This window comes from Podarcis erhardii, assembly GCF_964252035.2.
Source record: "Podarcis erhardii genome assembly, chromosome: 15".
Lineage (NCBI taxonomy): Eukaryota > Metazoa > Chordata > Lepidosauria > Squamata > Lacertidae > Podarcis > Podarcis erhardii.
In genome coordinates, this window is record NC_138505.1 from 23,807,977 (window position 1) to 23,827,956 (window position 19,980).

General features: G+C 47.2%; 1 protein-coding gene across 4 annotated transcripts in view; it reads right to left on the minus strand.

Moving 5' to 3' along the window:
• NF2 (NF2, moesin-ezrin-radixin like (MERLIN) tumor suppressor) overlaps window positions 1–19,980 on the minus strand; it is a 97,583-nt gene that overhangs the window by 39,717 nt on the left and 37,886 nt on the right. For all 4 annotated transcript variants that reach the window (XM_081841915.1, XM_081841917.1, XM_081841914.1 and 1 more), the window contains exons 5-11: window positions 17,162–17,230; window positions 15,752–15,834; window positions 13,829–13,904; window positions 11,716–11,850; window positions 8,282–8,356; window positions 5,481–5,594; window positions 2,200–2,322 (exon numbers count right to left, since the gene is read on the minus strand). In XM_081841915.1, coding sequence (XP_081698041.1) covers window positions 2,200–2,322; window positions 5,481–5,594; window positions 8,282–8,356; window positions 11,716–11,850; window positions 13,829–13,904; window positions 15,752–15,834; window positions 17,162–17,230 — 675 coding nt within the window. The remainder of the gene's footprint in view (window positions 1–2,199; window positions 2,323–5,480; window positions 5,595–8,281; window positions 8,357–11,715; window positions 11,851–13,828; window positions 13,905–15,751; window positions 15,835–17,161; window positions 17,231–19,980) is intronic.

Consider the following 19,980-nt stretch of genomic DNA (forward strand, 5'->3'; position numbering starts at 1 on the left):
AGCCATGATGGCTATGCTCTGCCTCCACAGCTGGAGGCAGCAATGTTTCTGAATACCAGTTGCTGGAAACCGCAAGGGGGTGAGAAGGCTCTTGACCTCCAAACCCTGCTAGCAGGTTTCTCACTGGGGCATCTGGTTGGCCACTGTAAGAACAGGATGCTGGACTAAGATGAGTCACTGGCTTGATCCAGCAGCCTCACCTGATGTTCTTATGGTCTGTGGTCAAAAGTCTTCCTAACAGATGGACAATGAAAATGACCCGTGCCACCCTTCACTGTTGCAAAGGGGCTCATATTGGAGGGATAAATGCCCACTTTGTACTACTCAGGGGCCTGAAGATCTCACTGCCTTTTCTGAAATTGGAGCTGGAGCTTATCACCGTAAATCTCATTTGGATACCCAAGAACACAAGGAGACCCTGCTGGATCAGGCCAATGGCCCATCGAGTCCAGCATCCTGTTATCAGTGGCCAACCAGATGCCTATGAGAAGCCCACAAGCAGGATCATATCACACTCCCCTCCTGCAGTTTCCAGCAACTGGTATTCAGAAGCATTACTGCTTCCAACAGTAAATGGAGAACACAGCCACCTGGCTAGTAGACAGCAATAGCTTTCTCCTCCGTCAATTTGTCCAGTCCTCTTTTGAAGCCATCTAAGGTTGATGACCTTCACAGCCTCCTGAGGCAGCGAGTTCCACAGTTTAACTAGGGGTGAAAAAATTCTTTCTTTCCCCCTGTTTGGATTTATGGGCTGCCTATATTAATTTGTAAGTTTTAAGTCAGGATCAACGGGAAATGTCAGCTGACAAAGTTTATTTCTTTTATTTTCTGTTCTTTGTTTTTTTATTAAAAAAAATCATCCCACAACAGACTCTGGACTTCCTTTGAGGTGCTAAACTGGGGTCTGTATCACCTTGCATTGGGACTCCCAGGAGTGAATGTCGCTCCATGAAGAAAATAAAGGAAATCCAGGCACACAGATTTCTTCCTGAGATGCTAACCTTCTACACGCAGTCTGTCTGTCTGTCTGTCTCTCTGTCTGGAGAGCCACTATCTGGAGTCTGAAGAGTTCCAGTACAGATAAAGGCTGCCCACCTTCATGAGAAGGAAACCTCTGTTGGTGACCATTCCACCCAGCACCAGTCAGAAAGAAGCTGGAAAGGAACAACCCCTCAGCCTCCCTGAAACACTCTCCATGCAAAAGACACACAGCCAGTGGTCTTTTCCACCTGTAAAACAACTGCACCAGAATGCAGAAAGTCTTTTATTTTCCTCTTCCTTGCTTTTCATTTTACATCTATTGCAAGCCATTTTGGCAGGATCAGTCACCCTTCCTCTTAGCAGGATGCTGAATGGAATTTTAATTGACTAATAATTATTTTTTTCAAAGAAAAGAAAAGAAGGAAAACCAGCTCAGATGGGCTGGTGACCACAGGAGCAATTTAAACTTATCCTGCTGCGGGTGGCACAATTGCCTTTGCCAGCTTAGTGCCCTCCACATGGGGCTGATGGGAGTTGTAGTCCCATGAGAGTGGTGAAGGTTCCCTACTGCAGTGTTTCCCAACCTTGGGCCTCCAGCTGTTTTTGAACTACAATTCCCATCATCCCATCGTCTTGCTAGCTATGGATGATGGGAGTTGTAGGCCAAAAACATCTGGAGGCCCAAAGTTGGGAAACACTGCCCTACTTGCACCATCAGAGTCCATTTCCCCAACACTGTGGTGACCAGCTACCCCGTCCTTTGCTTCTGAAACCTGGATGATGTGGGACCTTCTGCATGCAAAGCAGATGCTCTACCCCTGAGCTACTGCCCATCGCCTAAAAATAAACCAAGTTTCTAGTCCTTATGCTTCTTAAAAAAAGAAGAGCTGAATTAAACAGGAAGTTGTCTTATACTGAACCAGACTACCATCTACACTGATTGGCAGAGGCTCTCCAGGGTTTCACTTATAGGAGGCAGGTATTGAACCTGCAACCTCCTGCATGCAAAACAGGTGTTCGATCACCGAGCCACCATCCGTCCCCAAACGAGTAAGCTTGATGTTGCAGAGTCTGAATACAGGCGAATGGAGCATCTACTCTGACTGGTAAGGACAAGTCTTGCTGAGGAGAGGGGGGTCTTGCTTCTACCATGCATGTCTTGTTAACAGGACCATGCCATTGCAGTGGGCAGCTAGTCATCCCTGCAGAGAGACTTACCAAGGCTTCGTTAGCCATTGTCGCCTCATCTTTCAACTGCAGCAGTCTCCTCTCCAACTCGTCCCTCGTCCGCTCTGCCTCTTCTCGCATCTGCTTCTCTCGAGCTAAACGCTGGCGTTCCATCTTGGGGGGTGGGGAGAGGCAGGGTGGGGAAGCGAGGACGGCAGAAAAATAGTACATAAGCAACCAAGGCATGCAGATCGTAGGCATTCTGCACCGAAAAGAAATCCAATTTATCAGGGCCATGCAGCAGAATTCAGACATCTGCTCGCCACAATCAATTCCACTTCCGCAATCCAGGTTTACAAAGCAATTTAGATGCTTTGTTAAAGAGCAGGGAGATTTCGAGGCACAGGGTTTGCTGCCAGGCTGATGGTAGACACTTTGGAAGAGGCCGGCGTGGAGCTCCTCGGTGGACTCCCTGCTCTCTGCACCCTCAGATTTAGGAGCCCTCCCTCAGCAATTAATTTTTTCCCTTCTTGCTCTTCATTATCCTCTCAAAATTTTGAACCATTTCCCCGCTCTAGGTAAACAACACATTTAACCTCTGTTGGCCATATCTTGGTCTCTGAGCGGTGTGCAGGAAGGTTAAGAGAGACAAAATCAGTTAAAAACTAGCCGTAGAAGTCAGAAAAATGGCTAGAGATGCCTGCAGAAATTTAAAAAGTTATGTATTAGGTGCTGGAAATTCAACGGTGATTGGGCCTGCCTGAGGGGTTGCAACAGAATGGAGCCCACAATGCTCTAGTGGATTTGAGCCATGCATCCAAGTAACAATGACCTCAATGATCACACAGTGATGTAAGGAGTTCTCAAGGTACCCTTGGCCAAAGTTGCTAAGGGCCTTGCAAATGCATACAAGACCCTGGAATCTGAACCGGTAGTATATGGGTAGACTGTGAAACCTTTAAAACACTGGTGCTCTGTGCGGGAGTTAGTCTGACCTCGCCAGCAGTCCAGCTGCAGCATTCTGCACCAAGAGGAGGGTCCAAACCAGTCCCAAGGGGAGCACTGAAATTTTTTCTTAAAAGCCTTTATGCGCTGGGTGACACTCCCTGAGACAAAACACGTTTCCCTCCTCCTAGAACTCAGGATGCACCCCCCATTTTCCTTTGGACACATTCGGTTTTTTACAGCTCAGGTTGACCTGGGTGCAAAGGCAGCCATCCCAGAGACTATTATCGCTGCCCATGGAACTAGGCCAAGAGACGTAACATCACTGACACAAGCAAATCCAAGACAAGTACTTTTAACCTAACCTTCCCGTAAGCTGAGCGTCCCCTGGCACACGGAGGCACTTGGCCGCGGCCGCCTAACTGCTTCCCCAGAAGTGGCAATCTATATTCCGAGCAGCACTACACAGATTAGCTGTGTGGGTTTCAGCAAGTAGAAAAGGTCTACAAGCAGAAAACCATGATTCATACAATCCAATTTGCTGATATGTGCTCATTGGCTCCATGCTGCGGCCTGAGATGCGGCGCGTCTGCTGGCTGGGCTGACCCGCAGCGGATAAAAGGAGGCCAGGCTCAGAATTAGCATGCAGGCAGCATGCGGCGGAAGAGCAGCTCGCATTCCATCACCATCTAATTAGGACACGGCTCCCCCTCCCTCCCACAACCGCAGCCAACCTCCCCAAGACACAGCAAACATATGAGCGCCACGACCGAGAAATAGGTTTACAGAACGGCAGGGGAGAGGATGGACAGCATTTAAAGATCGTATACCTGCAGAGTGGACACCGTTTTTCTGGCCCAGCAGTTCGGGCACTGGCAGCTGCAAGGATGCGTTGCTGCAATGCACTCTATGTGGGGCTTCCCCAGCGACTGACCCGGAAACTGCAGTCAGCGCAAGATGCTGCAGCGTGGTTGCTGGCAGGAGGGACACCGTGTCAGCGCAGAACACCTCTGCTCAGAGATCCGCATGGGTTGCCCATTTCTTACAGGGCCAAGTTCAAGGTGCTACCGTTGGTATACAAAGCCCTTGAAGGATTGGGACCAGTTTACTCCTGGGATTGCCTTGCCCCAGTGGGATCCCAAAGTGGGCAGGACTAGCTGGAGCTGCTCTGAGATGCAAGAAGGTGGGCAGGGGTCTTGCTGGAGGTGTAACTGACTATCAGGCTTTGAAAAGCTGGCAACATTGGATCACGCTCATCAATATTGTTGAATTCAGCTAATTAGTTTGAGTTGAGTTTTGAATAAATGTGCAACTAACCATTTGCATTTGGAATATCAGGCCCAGTATACCTGAAGAAGCGTCTCCACCCCCATTGTTTAGCCCGGACACTGAGGTCTAGCTCCGAGGGCCTTCTGGAGGTTCCCTCACTGCAAGAAGTGAAGTTACAGGGAACCAAGCAGAGGGCCTTCTCGATAGTGGTGCCTGCCCTGTGGAACGCCCTCCCGTCAGATGTCAAGGAAATAAACAACTATCTGACTTTTAGAAGACATCTGATGCCAGTCCTGTTTAGGGAAGTTTTTAATGTCCGATGTACTGTATTATCATGTTTTTAATATTCTGTTGGGAGCCACCCAGAGTGGCTGGGGAAAGCCAGCCAGATGGGCAGGGTATAAATATGTTGTTGTTGTTTGAAATTAACAATTAGTCTTTATTCCTCTGCTGCAGGGGGTTGAACTAGATCACCCTTCCATCTCTACAATGCTATGATTCTATGGAATTTTATTGTGTTATTATCTTCCTTAGCGGGTTGTGAAAACCGCTATTCTGAATAATGCATTTTATAAGGTAGGGTAGAGGGCAGTGGGGTGACTTTATGGTACCAAGAGGGTGGTGACCCCAAAATGTTGGGGAACCATTGCCTCACCCTATATATGCCAACTCAAACACACTGATCTGTGGAACTGGCAGCATTACAGGTTCCACATAACACCGTTCCGCATTTGTAATAACATAATCTTAGTGTGGCGGCATCTGCACTTTGGAACTCCCTGCCTATTGACATCAGGCAGGCACCTTTGCTGTACTCTTTGAGAGAATGCATAAGCCAGTTGCTGCTATCTCTGTGCACAAGAGGCTGCCCAATCTGTTGCACAACGGGCTTCCACTAGCACAGCTGTAGTACTGGATTCCTCTGTTATGCAACTTTAAAACTGCCCTGCCCCGAGTTTCCAGAAATCTGCAAAATTTGCCTGGAATTGTCAGCTCTCGCCTGCGGGTGCTGAACGTTCGCAGCAATGCCGACGTTGCAGCAGTTTCCTCTGGAGAGATTCCGAGTGAGCAATTCAAATAGTTGTTAAGAAAGGAACAGGATCCTCCCTTTCTCTGACCTGTTTCCTGGCCTTCTCCTCCCGGGCTTGGGCTTTCATCTGCTGGACTTCCAGGGAGTCTGCTTTCCTCCTCCTCATGAACAGGTCGTGGTTTCCAATGCACAGCTGCAGGATCTGGTCCAGCCAATAAGAAGAGGAGAAGAGGATGGCAAGTTTGTGTTCACGCCACCAAGCATTTGAAAGCAAAACACTTTTGTCCTCTACCCCACCTTGTTGCACAGAACTGCGTGCCATCCCCACCATGTTGAGACATGCCACAGCCGTCAATAATGCCAAGGGAGAACTGTTTCTGGTGGCTTCCGTGTAGCAACTGTAATGTCTAGATCAGACACGCATGGCCATCATAGGAAGCTGCCCTATACCGAATCGGACCATTGGGACATCTAGCACAGCTTTATTTACATCAGGAGTGGTGATGCTGTGGTCCTTTAGATGTTGTTGGACCACAACTCCTGTCATTCCTGACTACCACCTATGTTGGCTGAGGCTGATGGGAGCCCACAGTCCAATAATATCTAAAAGGCCACAGCTTCTCCCATCCATAGTCTACACTGGCTGGCTGGCTTTCCTGACCCTACCTAGAGATGCTAAGGATCAAACCTGAGACTCTACCAATGACAATAAACTCTTCCCAATGAAAAGAAAAGGAAGATTCTAGTCTTCATGATTCTAAATAAATGGTAAATAGTAACCTAGTAACCTGCCTTCTGCCATTAAGACTGCTGGTGCATTTAGCTCAGTGTTTTGGCCAGCTTGTGAAACACAAATGGGACTACAATCCCAAAAGCAAAACAAACATTTAAAACAATATACAACAATGGATTTAAAGTTTAAAATGTGTTAGGCGTATAAACACATTAAAACTTTTAAGATAAACTTCTGTAGAGAAATGACCCAGAGTCACCCGTGGATCCGAGTTTGGGAATTTTCTTAACAAACTAGTTTGAATCGGGGGGTGGTCTGTGCCTACAGCACAGTGTGCAGAATCTGGCGACCATCCGGGTCGTCTTGTATCTTTGCCTAACAGGAGAAGATCAAATTTTTGCTTTTCTGGGAGGTCAGCAAACCTCACCAGCAGGGGGTCAATGGTATCTCTACATGCCTCATCGTAAAAGGGACATTTAAAAAATATGTGTTCAGAGCTTCCTATATCCCCCAATGGGCAGGCGCAAAGTCTCTGGACATATGGGGCTTTTTTAAAGGATCCTTCCAAGACCGGCAAGGGCAGAGCCGAGCTTTGCTCAGTGTTTTATTGCTTCCTTTGTTACTTATCCTTAGTATTTTATTCCAATTCAAATTGCAGAACAATAAAATGCAAAATGAGAAAGAGAGTCAGTGGTGGCATAGTGGTTAAGTGCTGCACTAGGACCTGGGAGACGACCATGGTTCAAATCCCTGGCTCAGCCATGAAGCCCGTTGGGTGAACTTGGGCCATTCCCTTTCAGCCTAATCTACCTCGCAGGGTTGCTGTGAGGATAAGGTGGGGAGGAAGAGAACCATGCACACCGCCTTGAGCTTCTTGGAGGGAAGGTGGGGATTTAAATATAAAAATGCAATTAAAAAACAATATGACTATTTAGTGCAATGGATGTGCCATCTCCCATCTTCAGCCAACTCCCATCGGCCACAACATCGCATGGCTGTGCTGGCTGGGGTAGTTGAGATTTGTAGTCCAGAACATCTGTAGGGCATCATGTTGATGTACATGGACTGGCAGCAGTTCTCCAATAAATAATAAACACATGAGTGGGTTGGAAATTAGCTGTCTCTATAAGGCAGACCGATCCTTGAAGGGTTAGCTCAGAAAAAACTCTGGGTGAAAACGGGGAAAGGAGACAAACCCCCCTTTATACACGGCTCTTGAATGGGGATCAGCGGGAGGAGTTGGGAGGAAAAACAATGGAGGCCCTGAGCACAGTGTTTGACCACAGAGCTTGCAGTTTCCCCAGCGCTCCAAGAGACCAATTTTCCAAGCAGAATCTGCCAGCTATTCAGACAAAGCCAGGCCTCTGTTGCTGCTGTTGCAGCAACAATGGCGGGCTTGTTCCCAGCCTTTCATGCAAGAGAAAGAGTCACTCACAAAACCATTGAGAAGCTTGCTGCTACTATCCACTTTCTCTCTCTCCACACCCACCCACCCTGAGATTAAGAGTCTCATGCTATATATATATATATACACATACATACATACACACACACACACACAGCCAGAAGCCTGTTGCTACTATCCACTCCCTTCCCTTCCCTTCCCTTCCCTTCCCTTCCCTTCCCTTCCCTTCCCTTCCCTTCCCTTCCCTTCCTTTCCTTCCTTCCTTCCTTCCTTCTCTCTCTCTCTCTCTCTCTCTTTCTTCCCCCCAACACCCTGAGATTAAGAGTCTCATGCGCGCTCTCTCTATATATATAAATAGGGCCATATAGCTTATTACTGTCTACACTGACTGGCAGTGGCTCTCCGGGGTTTCAGGCAGGACATCTCTTCCAGCCCTTACCTGGAGATGCCTTTGGGGACTGAACCAGGGACCTTCTGCATGCCAAGCAGCATCATACAGCTGGGCTGAGGCTGGTGGGAATTGCATCCCATAACATCTGGAGGGCATCAGGCTCATGCAGATGGGCTGGCACCAGCTCTCTAGGTCTGCAGTGTGATTTGTGCCTTTCCAGCCCCCCAGAGCCATCATCTGTTTCATCTCCTGCACACCAGCATTTTGCGCAGCCTGGGGCCCCTTTGCCTTGGAAGGATGCCTGGCTGCTCAGCAGAGAGGCTGCCACAATGCAACTCTTGCATCCTCCTTCAGACTTACCAGCTTATTCACACGCAGCTTTGAAGAGTTGAATTTGAAGACGTCGATCTTTTTGTCCAGAGGCTTTATCGTAAACTGCAAGGGAGGAAGAAGTTGTCAAAGAGTGGAGTGAAAATGAAATAAAGGTAGAGGGGTGCGCCCTGATAGCTGAGCCCAGTCTTGTGCGCATCGGAAAGGAGCGCCAGAATCTCTCTTATACCAAGTCAGAGCAGTGGTCCATCCAGCCCAGTACTGCCAACACTGACTGGCAGCAGCTCTCCTGAGTTTCAAGCAGGGAGCCTTTTCCCCAAGCTTACCTATCACTGAACTTGGAAGAACCCTTTGCATGTAAAGCACATGCTCTAGGCACTGAGCTATGGGTCAGAACCCCGGTCCGTGCTGAGTCAGAACCTTGGATCTGTCTAGCTCAACACTGTTTACTCTGGCTAGCAGGGTTTCAGGCAGGGGACATTCCCACCCCTAGGAAGAGATAGCTGGGACCTTCTGTGGGAAAGGCTCCACCCTCTGAGCTACAGCCTTTCTTTTTAAAGGTGAATGCACCTTGAAGTTTTACTTTCCGGCTAGCTGCCAACACAGAATCAGACAAAAGACAATCACTCCCTCGGGTTGGGGAAGTTCAGTGTTCTCCAGCCATTTTCACACCCCACAAACTTAGATCCCACAGCAAAGCCAGTAAGCAAAGGAGAAGAGCGATGGAGGACAAATCAAACAAATGCCTAGAATCCAGCCAATAGCCACTGCAGCAAAATTTGTGGCAGCCAATTTGAGAGATCCGTTCCTTCATCCTCCCCTCTCTCAGAATACCCAGGTAAAGTGGAAATCAAGGCATTCTTTGCTCACAGGCTACACTGAATAAAAAGTCTTATTTCTCAGTGCATAGAGAGAGGGAAAAAGAGTGTCAGCCTGTCTCTTTTCTTAGCAAACAAGCGTGTTGGGTTGTTTCTGTCAGGAGCTCGTCCTACACTCGAGTAGGACCCTGGCAGAGACACATGCCCGACTGGCATGTTCTCTCCTTCCTGGTCGATCGTTCAGGAGCTTCAAAAGCTTTCTTCAGCCCGAACATCACAGCAACCGATGCCAACAGACATCGGCACACATAGGGATCCGCAGAGTCTTCGCAGCTTGCATAACAGACCTCAGCGACTCAGCATTTTGGCTAATCTACTTTATTTACATATAAACACACACGGAGCACTGCAACATGGCTCCCTCTCTCTCTAGCATCAGACAGCAAAGAAGAAAGAACAAAGGACAATAGTCCCACTTCACGGAACACAGTAACACAAACATTCTGTCTCCGTCACTTCCCACTCTGTGGAGTCAAAACATACATCGTCATGTGATAGACAAAAAACCCATGACTGCAATCACGGAGCAGGAATTCTAACAGTTTTGCCAGGTGAGTCGCCAGCCTGCCTAGAATGGGAAGCAGAGCTGTAGTGCTGTGTAGTGGTTAGAGTGTTGGACTAGAACCTGGGAGACCAGGGTTCAAATGCCGACTCGGCCGTAAAGGTCACTATGTGACCTTGGGCCAGTGAGCCTAGCCTACCTCACGGGGTCATCATGGGGATTAAATGGGGGACAGGGGTGAACCAGAAACACCACCTTGAGCTCCTTGGGGGAGGGGAGGTGGGATTTAAACACAATCAATAAACAAAACAAATAATAGGACGAAACAGCAGCACGGAGCTCAGATCTCAACTCTGGCAGTGGGGGGAAATCCCTGAGGATTTGCTGCCAGCCACGAGGACCATTGCAGTCCCAGACGTGCGCTTGATAATAGACACACTAGATTAAACACCTCTGATGTTTCGGTACAGCTGTCCTGCGCCACTATTAAGCCCCTCTTACTATCGTGTCACATCTCGCTTGCGGCCGTCTTATTACGAGGATTATTGACGTGATAAAAGATGACAGATCCTTCCCTCAAGGGGCGGCTCTATTACAGGCTATTATGTTCCAGGCCCAGCAGACGAGGTCCTGGGCCTCTCAATTCCTGGTGGAATACTGTACACAGTTATGGGAGGGAAGTGAGGGGGGGGGGGAACATAACTGATAAAACTTGTGTAAAGCCAGAATGGGAGAGGGGGAAAGGATCTCGCAAGAATGCTAACTGAAATAGGATTATGCATCCAAAACTGCAATTTTTTTAAAAAGAGCAGATCATAAACTAATTGCTTCAAGCTTCAGCAATAATAACTGAAGTAGAACGCCTTAAGCTCTTGGCCCTCACAAGATAATGTTTAAATGTTATCAATCCTCCTTTTCCTGCCCGCCTCCCACCAAAAAAGAAAAAAGCCGCTGCTAATTTCGTCTGCATTGCACTGTTTGCATCAGTCTTAAAAGAAAGAAAACTGCAGTCAACGTTTTCCAGGACAGGGGAGCGAGGAACCGCTGTACCAATTAAAACCGGTGACTGTTTTTAAAGAACTGCAGAGTCCAGGAGGTTAAGGGATTCTCTGCAATCCTGCTATATCGGGGATAGCCAGCATGGTGCAAGTCAGATGCTGTTGGACTACAACTCCCATCATCGCTGCCCCCTGGCCATATTGTCCAGGGTTGGGAGGCAAGGTGCAGCCACTCTGGCCATCCCTGTGCCAGACAGACCACAGTCAAAAGGGCATTATTATTATTATTATTATTATTATTATTATTATTTGAATTTATATACACTGTATGGAGGTAAAGGTAAAGGATCCCTGAACGATTAAGTCCAGTCAAAGGTGACTATGGGGTTGTGGTGCTCATCTTGTTCTCAGGCCGAGGGAGCTGGCGTTTGTCCACAGACAGCTTTCCAGGCCATGTGACCAGCATGACTAAACCGATTCTGGCACAATGGGACACTGTGACGGAAACCAGAGCGCACGGAAACACCATTTACCTTCCCACTGCAGCGGTACCTATTTATCTACTTGCACTGGCATGCTTTCGAACTACTAGGTTGGCAGGAGCTGGGACAGAACAACAGCAGCTCACCCCATCGCAGGGATTCGAACAGCTGACCTTCCGATTGGCAAGCCCAAGAGGCTCAGTGGTTTAGACCACAGCGCCACCCATGTACACTGTACACTTAAATAACTCTTTTAGTGCTTTAACAGCTGTTGATTTGTTGTCTTTACATTCCACCTTTCTCCCTGCAAGGAGCTCAAGGTGGCAGACGTGGATCTCCCCCTCCTCATTTAACCCCCACAGCAGCCCTGAGAGGCAGGTTAGGCTCAGAGATTGTGATAGGCCCAAGCTTCACATGGTCAAGTAGGGATTCGAACCCTGGTCTCCCAAGGTGCTTGTCTGACCCTCTAACCACTTCCACTGCATGGCTTCCCCTAAAGTATCCTGGGAACCGGCAGCAGGAAGGAATAGGTGCATGAGGCCGCTTTCTCAAATCAGCACTTGGACAGACACGGGGAGGGGAGGACAAGAGGAGTGTGCCTTACCTCCTTATCGCTGTAAGAGACGTTCCGAATCTCATTCCACGGAAATGAAATTTTGGGGGTCAGCCTGTTTTCCATATCATATATGTGCAGGCCCAAGGCATCCACGCCCAGCAGCAGCTCGGTTCCTTTCTTATTCTAAAGGAAAGAGAACATTGGAGGCTTTTAAAGCAGAGCTTGCATAGCCATTGTTATGGATCCTTTTTTTATTTTTTTATTCCTGCATTGCAAGGGCTTGGACTAGATGACTGTCGGGGCCCCTTCCAACTCTACAATTCTACATTGTCTCCATTTGAAATGGCTCAGCGAATCTGACACATGAATCCCACCTAAGTCTATCCAACAATTCTACGGTTTGTTGTTGTTTAGTTGTTTAGTCATGTCCAACTCTTTGTGACCCCATGGACCAGAGCACGCCAGGCACTCCTGTCTTCCACTGCCTCCTGCAGTTTGGTCAAACTCATGCTGATAGCTTCGAGAACACTGTCCAACCATCTCATCCTCTGTCGTCCCCTTCTCCTTGTATCCTCCATCTTTCCCACCATCAGGGTCTTTTCCAGGGAGTCTTCTCTTCTCATGAGGTGGCCAAAGTATCAGAGCCTCAGCTTCACAATCTGTCCTTCCAGTGAGCACTCAGGGCTGATTTCCTTCAGAATGGATAGGTTTGATCTTCTTGCCGTCCATGGGACTCTCAAGAGTCTCCTCCAGCACCATAATTCAAAAGCATCAATTCTTCGCCGATCAGCCTTCTTGATGGTCCAGCTCTCAATTCCATACATCACTACTGGGAAAACCATAGCTTTAACTATACGGACCTTTGTTGGCAAGGTGATGTCTCTGCTTTTTAAGATGCTGTCTAGGTTTGTCATTGCTTTTCTCCCAAGAAGCAGGTGTCTTTTAATTTCGTGACTGCTGTCACCATCTGCAGTGATCATGGAGCCCAGGAAAGTAAAATTTCTCACTGCCTCCGTTTCTTTCCCTTCTATTTGCCAGGAGGCAACTTCTACGGTAGGGGCTGCCAATGCAGCACCCGTGGGTGCACATGTACACACAGAGGCTTTCCCTTGTGCTTATAGGTTTCCCCTGGTCAAGTTGTCTTCCCCCCCCCAAAAAAAAAAAATTAGGTGCATAGGAAGCTGCCTTATACTGATCAGACCATTGGTCCATCTGGCTCAGTATTGCCTCCACTGCCTGGCCGTGGCTCTTCAGGGTCCCAGGCAGGAAATATCTCCTAGATCTTCCAGGAGATGCCAGGCATTGAACTTGGGACTTTCTGCATGCAAAGCGGATGCTCTACCACTGAGCTCCAGCCCTTCGCTTTACACACACACAAAGCTGCCTTATATGAGTTCAGAGCCTTGCTATAAGGCACCTTATGAACTTTTGCACAAAAATGTAAAATAAAGCTGGTTCGGAGACTGAAAAAAGGTTGGTCTATAGAAAGCAGAAGAGTTGGATGCTGTTATGGAGCAAGGATTTTGCAGAAGTCTACAAAGCTGTTAGACAAAGAATCAGAAGTATTTCTGACAGCGGCTCTCTGTGGTTTCAGTCAGACAGGGAAAATGCCTAGCCCTAACTAGAGACTCTGGCGATTGAACCTGGGACCTTCTACATGCAAAGCAAAGCTCTTCCATTGAACTACATCTCTTCCTTGAATTAAGGTTGAAAAAAGCCAATAGAATAAGTTATGATGTGTGTGTTGCTCAACGACAGTGTATATTCCATTTGCAAATGTGCCCATAAATCCAAAAAGCTTTGTTCTACAGGATCAACCTGGCCAAAGAGGGAGGGCAGGAGGAGGCAGAGCTAGAGCACTCAGGCTTCCCGAGGCAGAATGAACTGCAGCAGCAGTGACTCATTCATCCCCCCTGGGGAAGCCTCTCAGCGGCCCTTTCCTGGTTGCAGGTAAGGCTACGGCAGGAAAGCTGCCAGTATATCAAAGGTTCTGCATTAAACTCTCCTCTGCATTACGGAAGGAAGCTTTAGCAAAGCCAGAGTCTGCTGACCAGAGTCCTTCTGCACAACTGGTTCCCATCTTCTTTTATTAAAGGGCCTCCTGCCCTCAATCTGCCCCCCCCCCCCAAAAAAAGTGCAACACAAAACTTGGGGCCTTTACCCGGATCGCAAAGTAGTTCACGCCGTACATCTCAAGGTCCTGGGCAATCTTCAGGTACTCCATTTCAGCTTCATCCCTGTAAATGTGAACAGTGGGGCAGTCAGTTTAGAGCTGCAAAAGCTTGACAGAAACGGGGCCTTATGGCAGTGTTTCCCAACCTTTGGTCTCTAGCTGTTTTCGGACTACATTTCCCACCATCCCTGACCACTGGTACTGCTAGCTAGGGATGATGGGAGTTGTAGCCAAAAGCAGCTGGAGACCCAAGGTTGGGAAACACTGCCTTATGGAATATGCAGGAGACTGGGATAGAATGAAGGAATAAGACGGGTTCTTAGCTTCACGGAGATATTACACAGCATGCTCAAGATGGTCTCAAGGTATTACACAAACACAAGCACACACACAAACTAGAGGCTGTGCCGCCGCTCACTTTGCTTGCCAACTCCGTCTGGCAACAACACCCCTCTGGCCAACCTTAATCCTCCCTTGCACTTCACCTAAACCACCCTTCCTGGCCAAAAAACCGCCACCTCCATATGCAGTTGCCTGCCTGCCTCTTTCTCCCTCCTCCACTGCCCCAGCAGCTCTCAGAAGTCTGTTGTCACACCATAGTGCACATCACCACCTATCAGTGACTAAGCAAACTGCTACATGATGACAACCTTCCCTTTTTATTATATGTAAGAGATATAAGCAAAAAAAAGATCCACAGCAAATCCCTTCCTGCAGGTTTACTGCATCCTAATTTCTGTTAAAATGGATGTTCAGCAAAGGAAATATGACATTTTTATTTTCCCCCTTCCCGAACACCCTAAATTTCAGGGGCATAGTTGATGACCCTTAGCGAAAAGAGTTGCCCACTGCTGTGTTGTAGGGTGCAGTAGTGGTGGGTGCTACTGATACTCAAAGGGCAGAAGGCAGAGGTATCAAAAGTAGGCAGAACCAGAGCCGATGAGATGCAGGGCCACCCCATGGGCTAATTGTAAATAAGAAGGGAGGCTGGTGGAGAACTGTCCCATTTGCCCTATTGGGTCAGCCTCCACTATTATGGAGGGAAAGGAGCAGAACAAAATAAGGGTAACTAGGAAGCTACCCGTTTTCTATGCTTGTCTTAGAGACGTCTAAATGTTATAGGACTTCCACAATGATCCCTTCTCTAGGTCACAAGCATAAGTTATTTGTCCATTATTCTCTGATAATAATAATAATAATAATAATAATAATAACAACAACAACAACAATAATAATAATAATACTACAGTGGTGCCTCGCAAGACGAAAAGAATCCGTTCCGCGAGTCTCTTCGTCTAGCGGTTTTTTCGTCTTGCAAAGCAAGCCCATTGACGGCTTAGCGGATTAGCGCTATTAGCGGTTTAGCGGCTTTTAGCGGCTTTTAGCGGCTTATCGGCTTAGCGGATAAGCGGCTTAGAAAAGGGGGGGGAGGAAAAAAACCCCGCAGGAACTCGCAAGTCATTTTCGTCTTGCGAAGCAAGCCCATAGGAAATTCGTTTTGCGAAGCACCTCCAAAATGGAAAACTCTTTCGTCTAGCGAGTCTTCCATCTTGCGAGGCATTCGTCTTGCGGGGCACCACTGTAATAATAATTTTTTATTTATATCCCGCCCTCCCCAACCGAAGCCGGGCTCAGGGTGGCTAACAACAATAAAATAATCAGACCTATGCTTTGCTGCCATCCTTAAAACAAAGGACATGAGATTCTGCTTTCAGAGCAGGCTGCACAACAACTCTTAAGATTTTTCAGATTCCTACAAATTTCTAAATTTCCTGCTCTCATGGTTATGAATTTAAAAACTTTGGTTGGTATGCCAGCTACTATTTATTTCGTAAAATTTATATACCACTCGATTGGAACAAAACCCCCTCAAAGTGCTATGAAAAGGGCACTGAGAATGCAAAGACTCACCTGGCTCTGCCTCGATGTTGGCCATACCAAGCTGTTATTCTTTCTTCCCACATTTCCGGGGTCATCTGGTATAAGTTTATCACCTGAAGAGTGAGACACAAAGCCATCTTCAAATATCTGCAGGGCTGTCACATGGAAGATGGAGCAAGCTTGTTTTTTGCTGCTCTCGAGGGCTGAACCCAAACCAATGAATTCAAATTACAAGAAAGGCGATTCCAATTAAACATTGGGGAGAACTTTATGAGGTTAAAGAGCTGGTCAAACAGTGGAGTGGAATACCTCTCCTTCAAGGATTTTAAGCAGAGGTCGAATGGCCATCTGGCAGGGAGTCTTTAGCTATGTTTGCAGGTGTTTGGGCTGAGAGTCCCAATTCTGCATTCTAGGATTCTGGGATCTATAAAGTAGCTTAGCTCAGTGGAGCCCCACCTACCTGCAGTTTTGTCTCAGAAATGGACAGTGCAGGCTAATGGTCAAAGTTGGACCATGTTTGAAATGCCACATCCTGCAGGATGGCTCATCAAGTGGTACTATATTGTCTTTGAGCCACTGTTGCCCAATATAAGTAACTGAAGCAGACAGACAGAGGCATGGACACTGCGCATTACTTGCCTTTCCCAACCAAGGTATGCATCTTTGCATCTCAACAAAGTAGGGAAACAAACCACTTCCTGTTCATCAAATGGCAGTTCATTACAATTACATTATTAGCCCAGGCAGACAGATAATTAGGCTTCTTCAAGCCCTAAAGCAGTCTACCCTCCAGATGCTTTCGGGACCACAGCTCCCATCAGCTGTAGCAGGCTTCCTCAAACTCAGCCCTCCAGATGTTTTTTGGCCTAGCTAGCAGGACCAGTGGTCAGGGATGATGGGAATTGTAGTCTCAAAACATCTGGAGGGCAGAGTTTGAGACAGCCTGAGCTGTAGGGATCTGCCTTATATAGAGCCAGGGCCTTTGTATATCTAGCTCAGTACTGTCTACACTGGCTGGCAGCAGCTCAGATAGGAAATCTTCTCCAACCCTACCTGGAAATGCTGGGGATAAAACCTGAAACCCCCTGCATGCAAGGCAGATGTTCTGCCCCTGGGCTACAGCCCTTCCCCATCCAAGAGCCTTTGTGAAGAAGACCAAAATAATGGTCATTATCTTCAGCAGAGCTGGAGAGCCCAATCTGGAAAATGTGTTTGGGGAAAAGGCAATTCTGATGTTCTGCTATCATTTAACAGCCATCCCATGTCCAAGGCAGCCAGCAAGCTGCTTTATGCCAGTGCAGACCAACTTGTCCCTCTAGCTCGGCCTACACTGATCGGCAGCAGCTCTCTGGGGATTCAGGCCCGACATGCTGCTCTCTGTCTAAGATCTGAGGCTTCTCCGCTTTTGCCCGTGTCCAACTGAACAAGACAGAGCCTTACCCGCTTTGGAAGCAACTCTTCTTGGGCCAAGAAGCCACGCTTGTGAACAGTGGGGTCGTAGTCACCGTACTGGAGGGGGAAAAACACAAAACAGGGGTGTGTATTGTTAGGGGGGTACTTATCCAGCCCTGGCGCACAAAGAGACAGAGACAGGCCCTGGTGCATGAAGAGGAAGAGATAGCTGTTAGGGAAGGGTCAAGGTCCCAACTCCCAAACTCATCCACTGAATGCAACAGAGGTACATCCGGCACTCTCGTTATACAGCTTCCAGACAATGCTGAAGATGTACCTCTTTACCCTGCTGTTGTTGTTTTAATTAATTGATGTATTATTATTTATTATATTTATTTTCCACCTTTATTTTTCCAGTACGCTCAAGGTGGTGTACATGGTTCTCCCCCCCCCCCCTTCATCCTCACAACAAGCCTGCAAGGTAGGTTAGGCTAAGAGATGATGACCAGCCCAAGATGTGCTTTGTGTCTGAATCTCCTGGTTTCCCAGGTCACAGTCCAACACTAACCATTACACCACACCAGTAATGATTAAATTGTCAATTTAGGTGCATATTTTTTAGGGCCCCTCTTATGTTTATGATTGTAAGTTGCTTCCAACTTTTTAAAAAAATGCTGTATTTTAACGTCGTAATCTGCATTGGGACCTTAGGGTGAAGGGCGTTTGATAAATTATCTTAACAGGCCAGGAAATGACCTTCTGTTTATTGTAAAGTTTTCTTTATTTAATCGTCATTAGACCAGAAGACAATTCTCTCCTCTGTTAAGGACGGCATAGTGCAATCCAACTATGGACTTTGACTGTGGTGGGGTCATTGCAGCTTCCCACCCCCCACCTCCAAGCCTGTGTTAGCTTCTTGCCTCATGCCAACCCCACAAAACCTTAAAATCAGAATCTCGGTTTTTAATTTTAGAAGAATTATTCTTTGAGCTCCCCAGAGGCACAGTCTCACACACTGCTGTACAAAACCGAGGGCATTTCAAAGCACACAAGTTTTCTGTACTCTCGTCAGAATATATTAATATCGTGTTTTTCATTTATTTCTCATGCAGAAGAGGAAACAACAACTTTTTTTTTTTAAAAAAGAGGATTTTTACAAGCTTTCAAGAAGAAGAGGAAGGGGGAAGATATGTTAAATGTTTTTTCCCTATAGGAGATGTCCTGCTGATGGCCTGTGCCATTCGCCCGCAGATATTGATTTTAAATCTTTTGTTTTGTTTTCCCACCCCCTGGGGCCAGATGGCTACTTGAGGATGGGCGATCAATAACAGCAGCGGGTACTGCAAATAGCGAAAAATATGCACATATTAGGGAAATGCATTCTATGCAAGAGGCAACCATGCCACCGTCAGGAGAATGAAGAATAATAACACTATTTTTGCAAGAGATCATACACATTCAGCAAATCACTGCAGGCCAAGTTTGAGAAATGACAATGTGATCAAAAGATGAACAGGTACAGAACAGTGAATCCCATCCCTACTTGTGGGCAACCTTTCAGTGGCAGGCAGGGCTAAAAGTAAAACGTGTGCAGAGCAATGGATGCAACGCTTATGTTAGTAGGCAATGTTGCATGTTTCTACACACTCACACAAATGCACACTGCACACATCTCTCCATCCAGGGAAGGAAGAGGCATTGCCACAGTTCAAGGACATGAAGGGATAGCTCAGCTGGTTAGAGCATGGTGCCGATAACACCAAGGTTGCAGGTTTGATCCTCATATGGGACAGCTGCATATTCCTGCACTGCAGGGGGTTGGACTAGATGAGTCCCTTCCAACTATGATTCTATGATTCTATGTTCCATATGAGTTCCTTGCAACTCTATGATTCTATGCTCCATATGAGTCCCTTGCAACTCTATGATTCTATGTTCCATAAGAGTCTCTTCCAACTCTATGATTCTATGTTCCATAAGTTTCTTCCAACTCTATGATTCTATGTTCCATAGGAGTTCCTTCCAACTCTATGATTCTATGTTCTTTATGAGTCCCTTCCAACTCTATGATTCTATAATTCTATGTTCCATATGAGTCTCTTCCAACTCTATGATTCTATGTTCCATATGAGTCCCTTCCAACTCTATGATTCTATGTTCCATATGAGTCCCTTCCAACTCTATGATTCTATGTTCCATATGAGTCTCTTCCAACTCTATGATTCTATGTTCCATATGAGTCCCTTCCAACTCTATGATTCTATGTTCCATATGAGTCCCTTCCAACTCTATGATTCTATGTTCCATATGAGTCTCTTCCAACTCTATGATTCTATGTTCCATATGAGCAAAAGCACTTGGAAGGAGGAACAGAGCTAGAGTCCCAAGGGGCCCCTACAGAGAGGCCTGCAGGGCTGCATTTGGCCCACAGGCCTGAGGCTGCCCACCCCTGGTGCAGCTGCAAACTACAGAGCGTGCACAAACTTAAGCACATCCGTGCATGTCCAAGGAAGCTGGAAGATTCAGAACAGGTAAAAGAAAGGACTCTTTCCCACAGTGCAGGGTTAACCTATGGAACTCATTCCCACAGGAAGCAGTGATGACCACCAACTTGGATGGCTTTAAAAGAGGACTGCACAAATTTCTGGAGGAGAAGGCTCTCAATGGCTGCTAGCCAGGATGGCTATGCTCCACCTCCACAGCTGGAGGCAGCCACGTTTCTGAATACCAGTTGCTGGAAGCCACAGGAAGGGAGACTTGGTGCTCATAGTTTGCTTGTGGGTTTCCCATGGGGGCATCTGATTGGCCACTGTGAAAACAGGATGCTAGACTAGATGGGCTATGGACCTGATCCAGCAGTCTTTTCC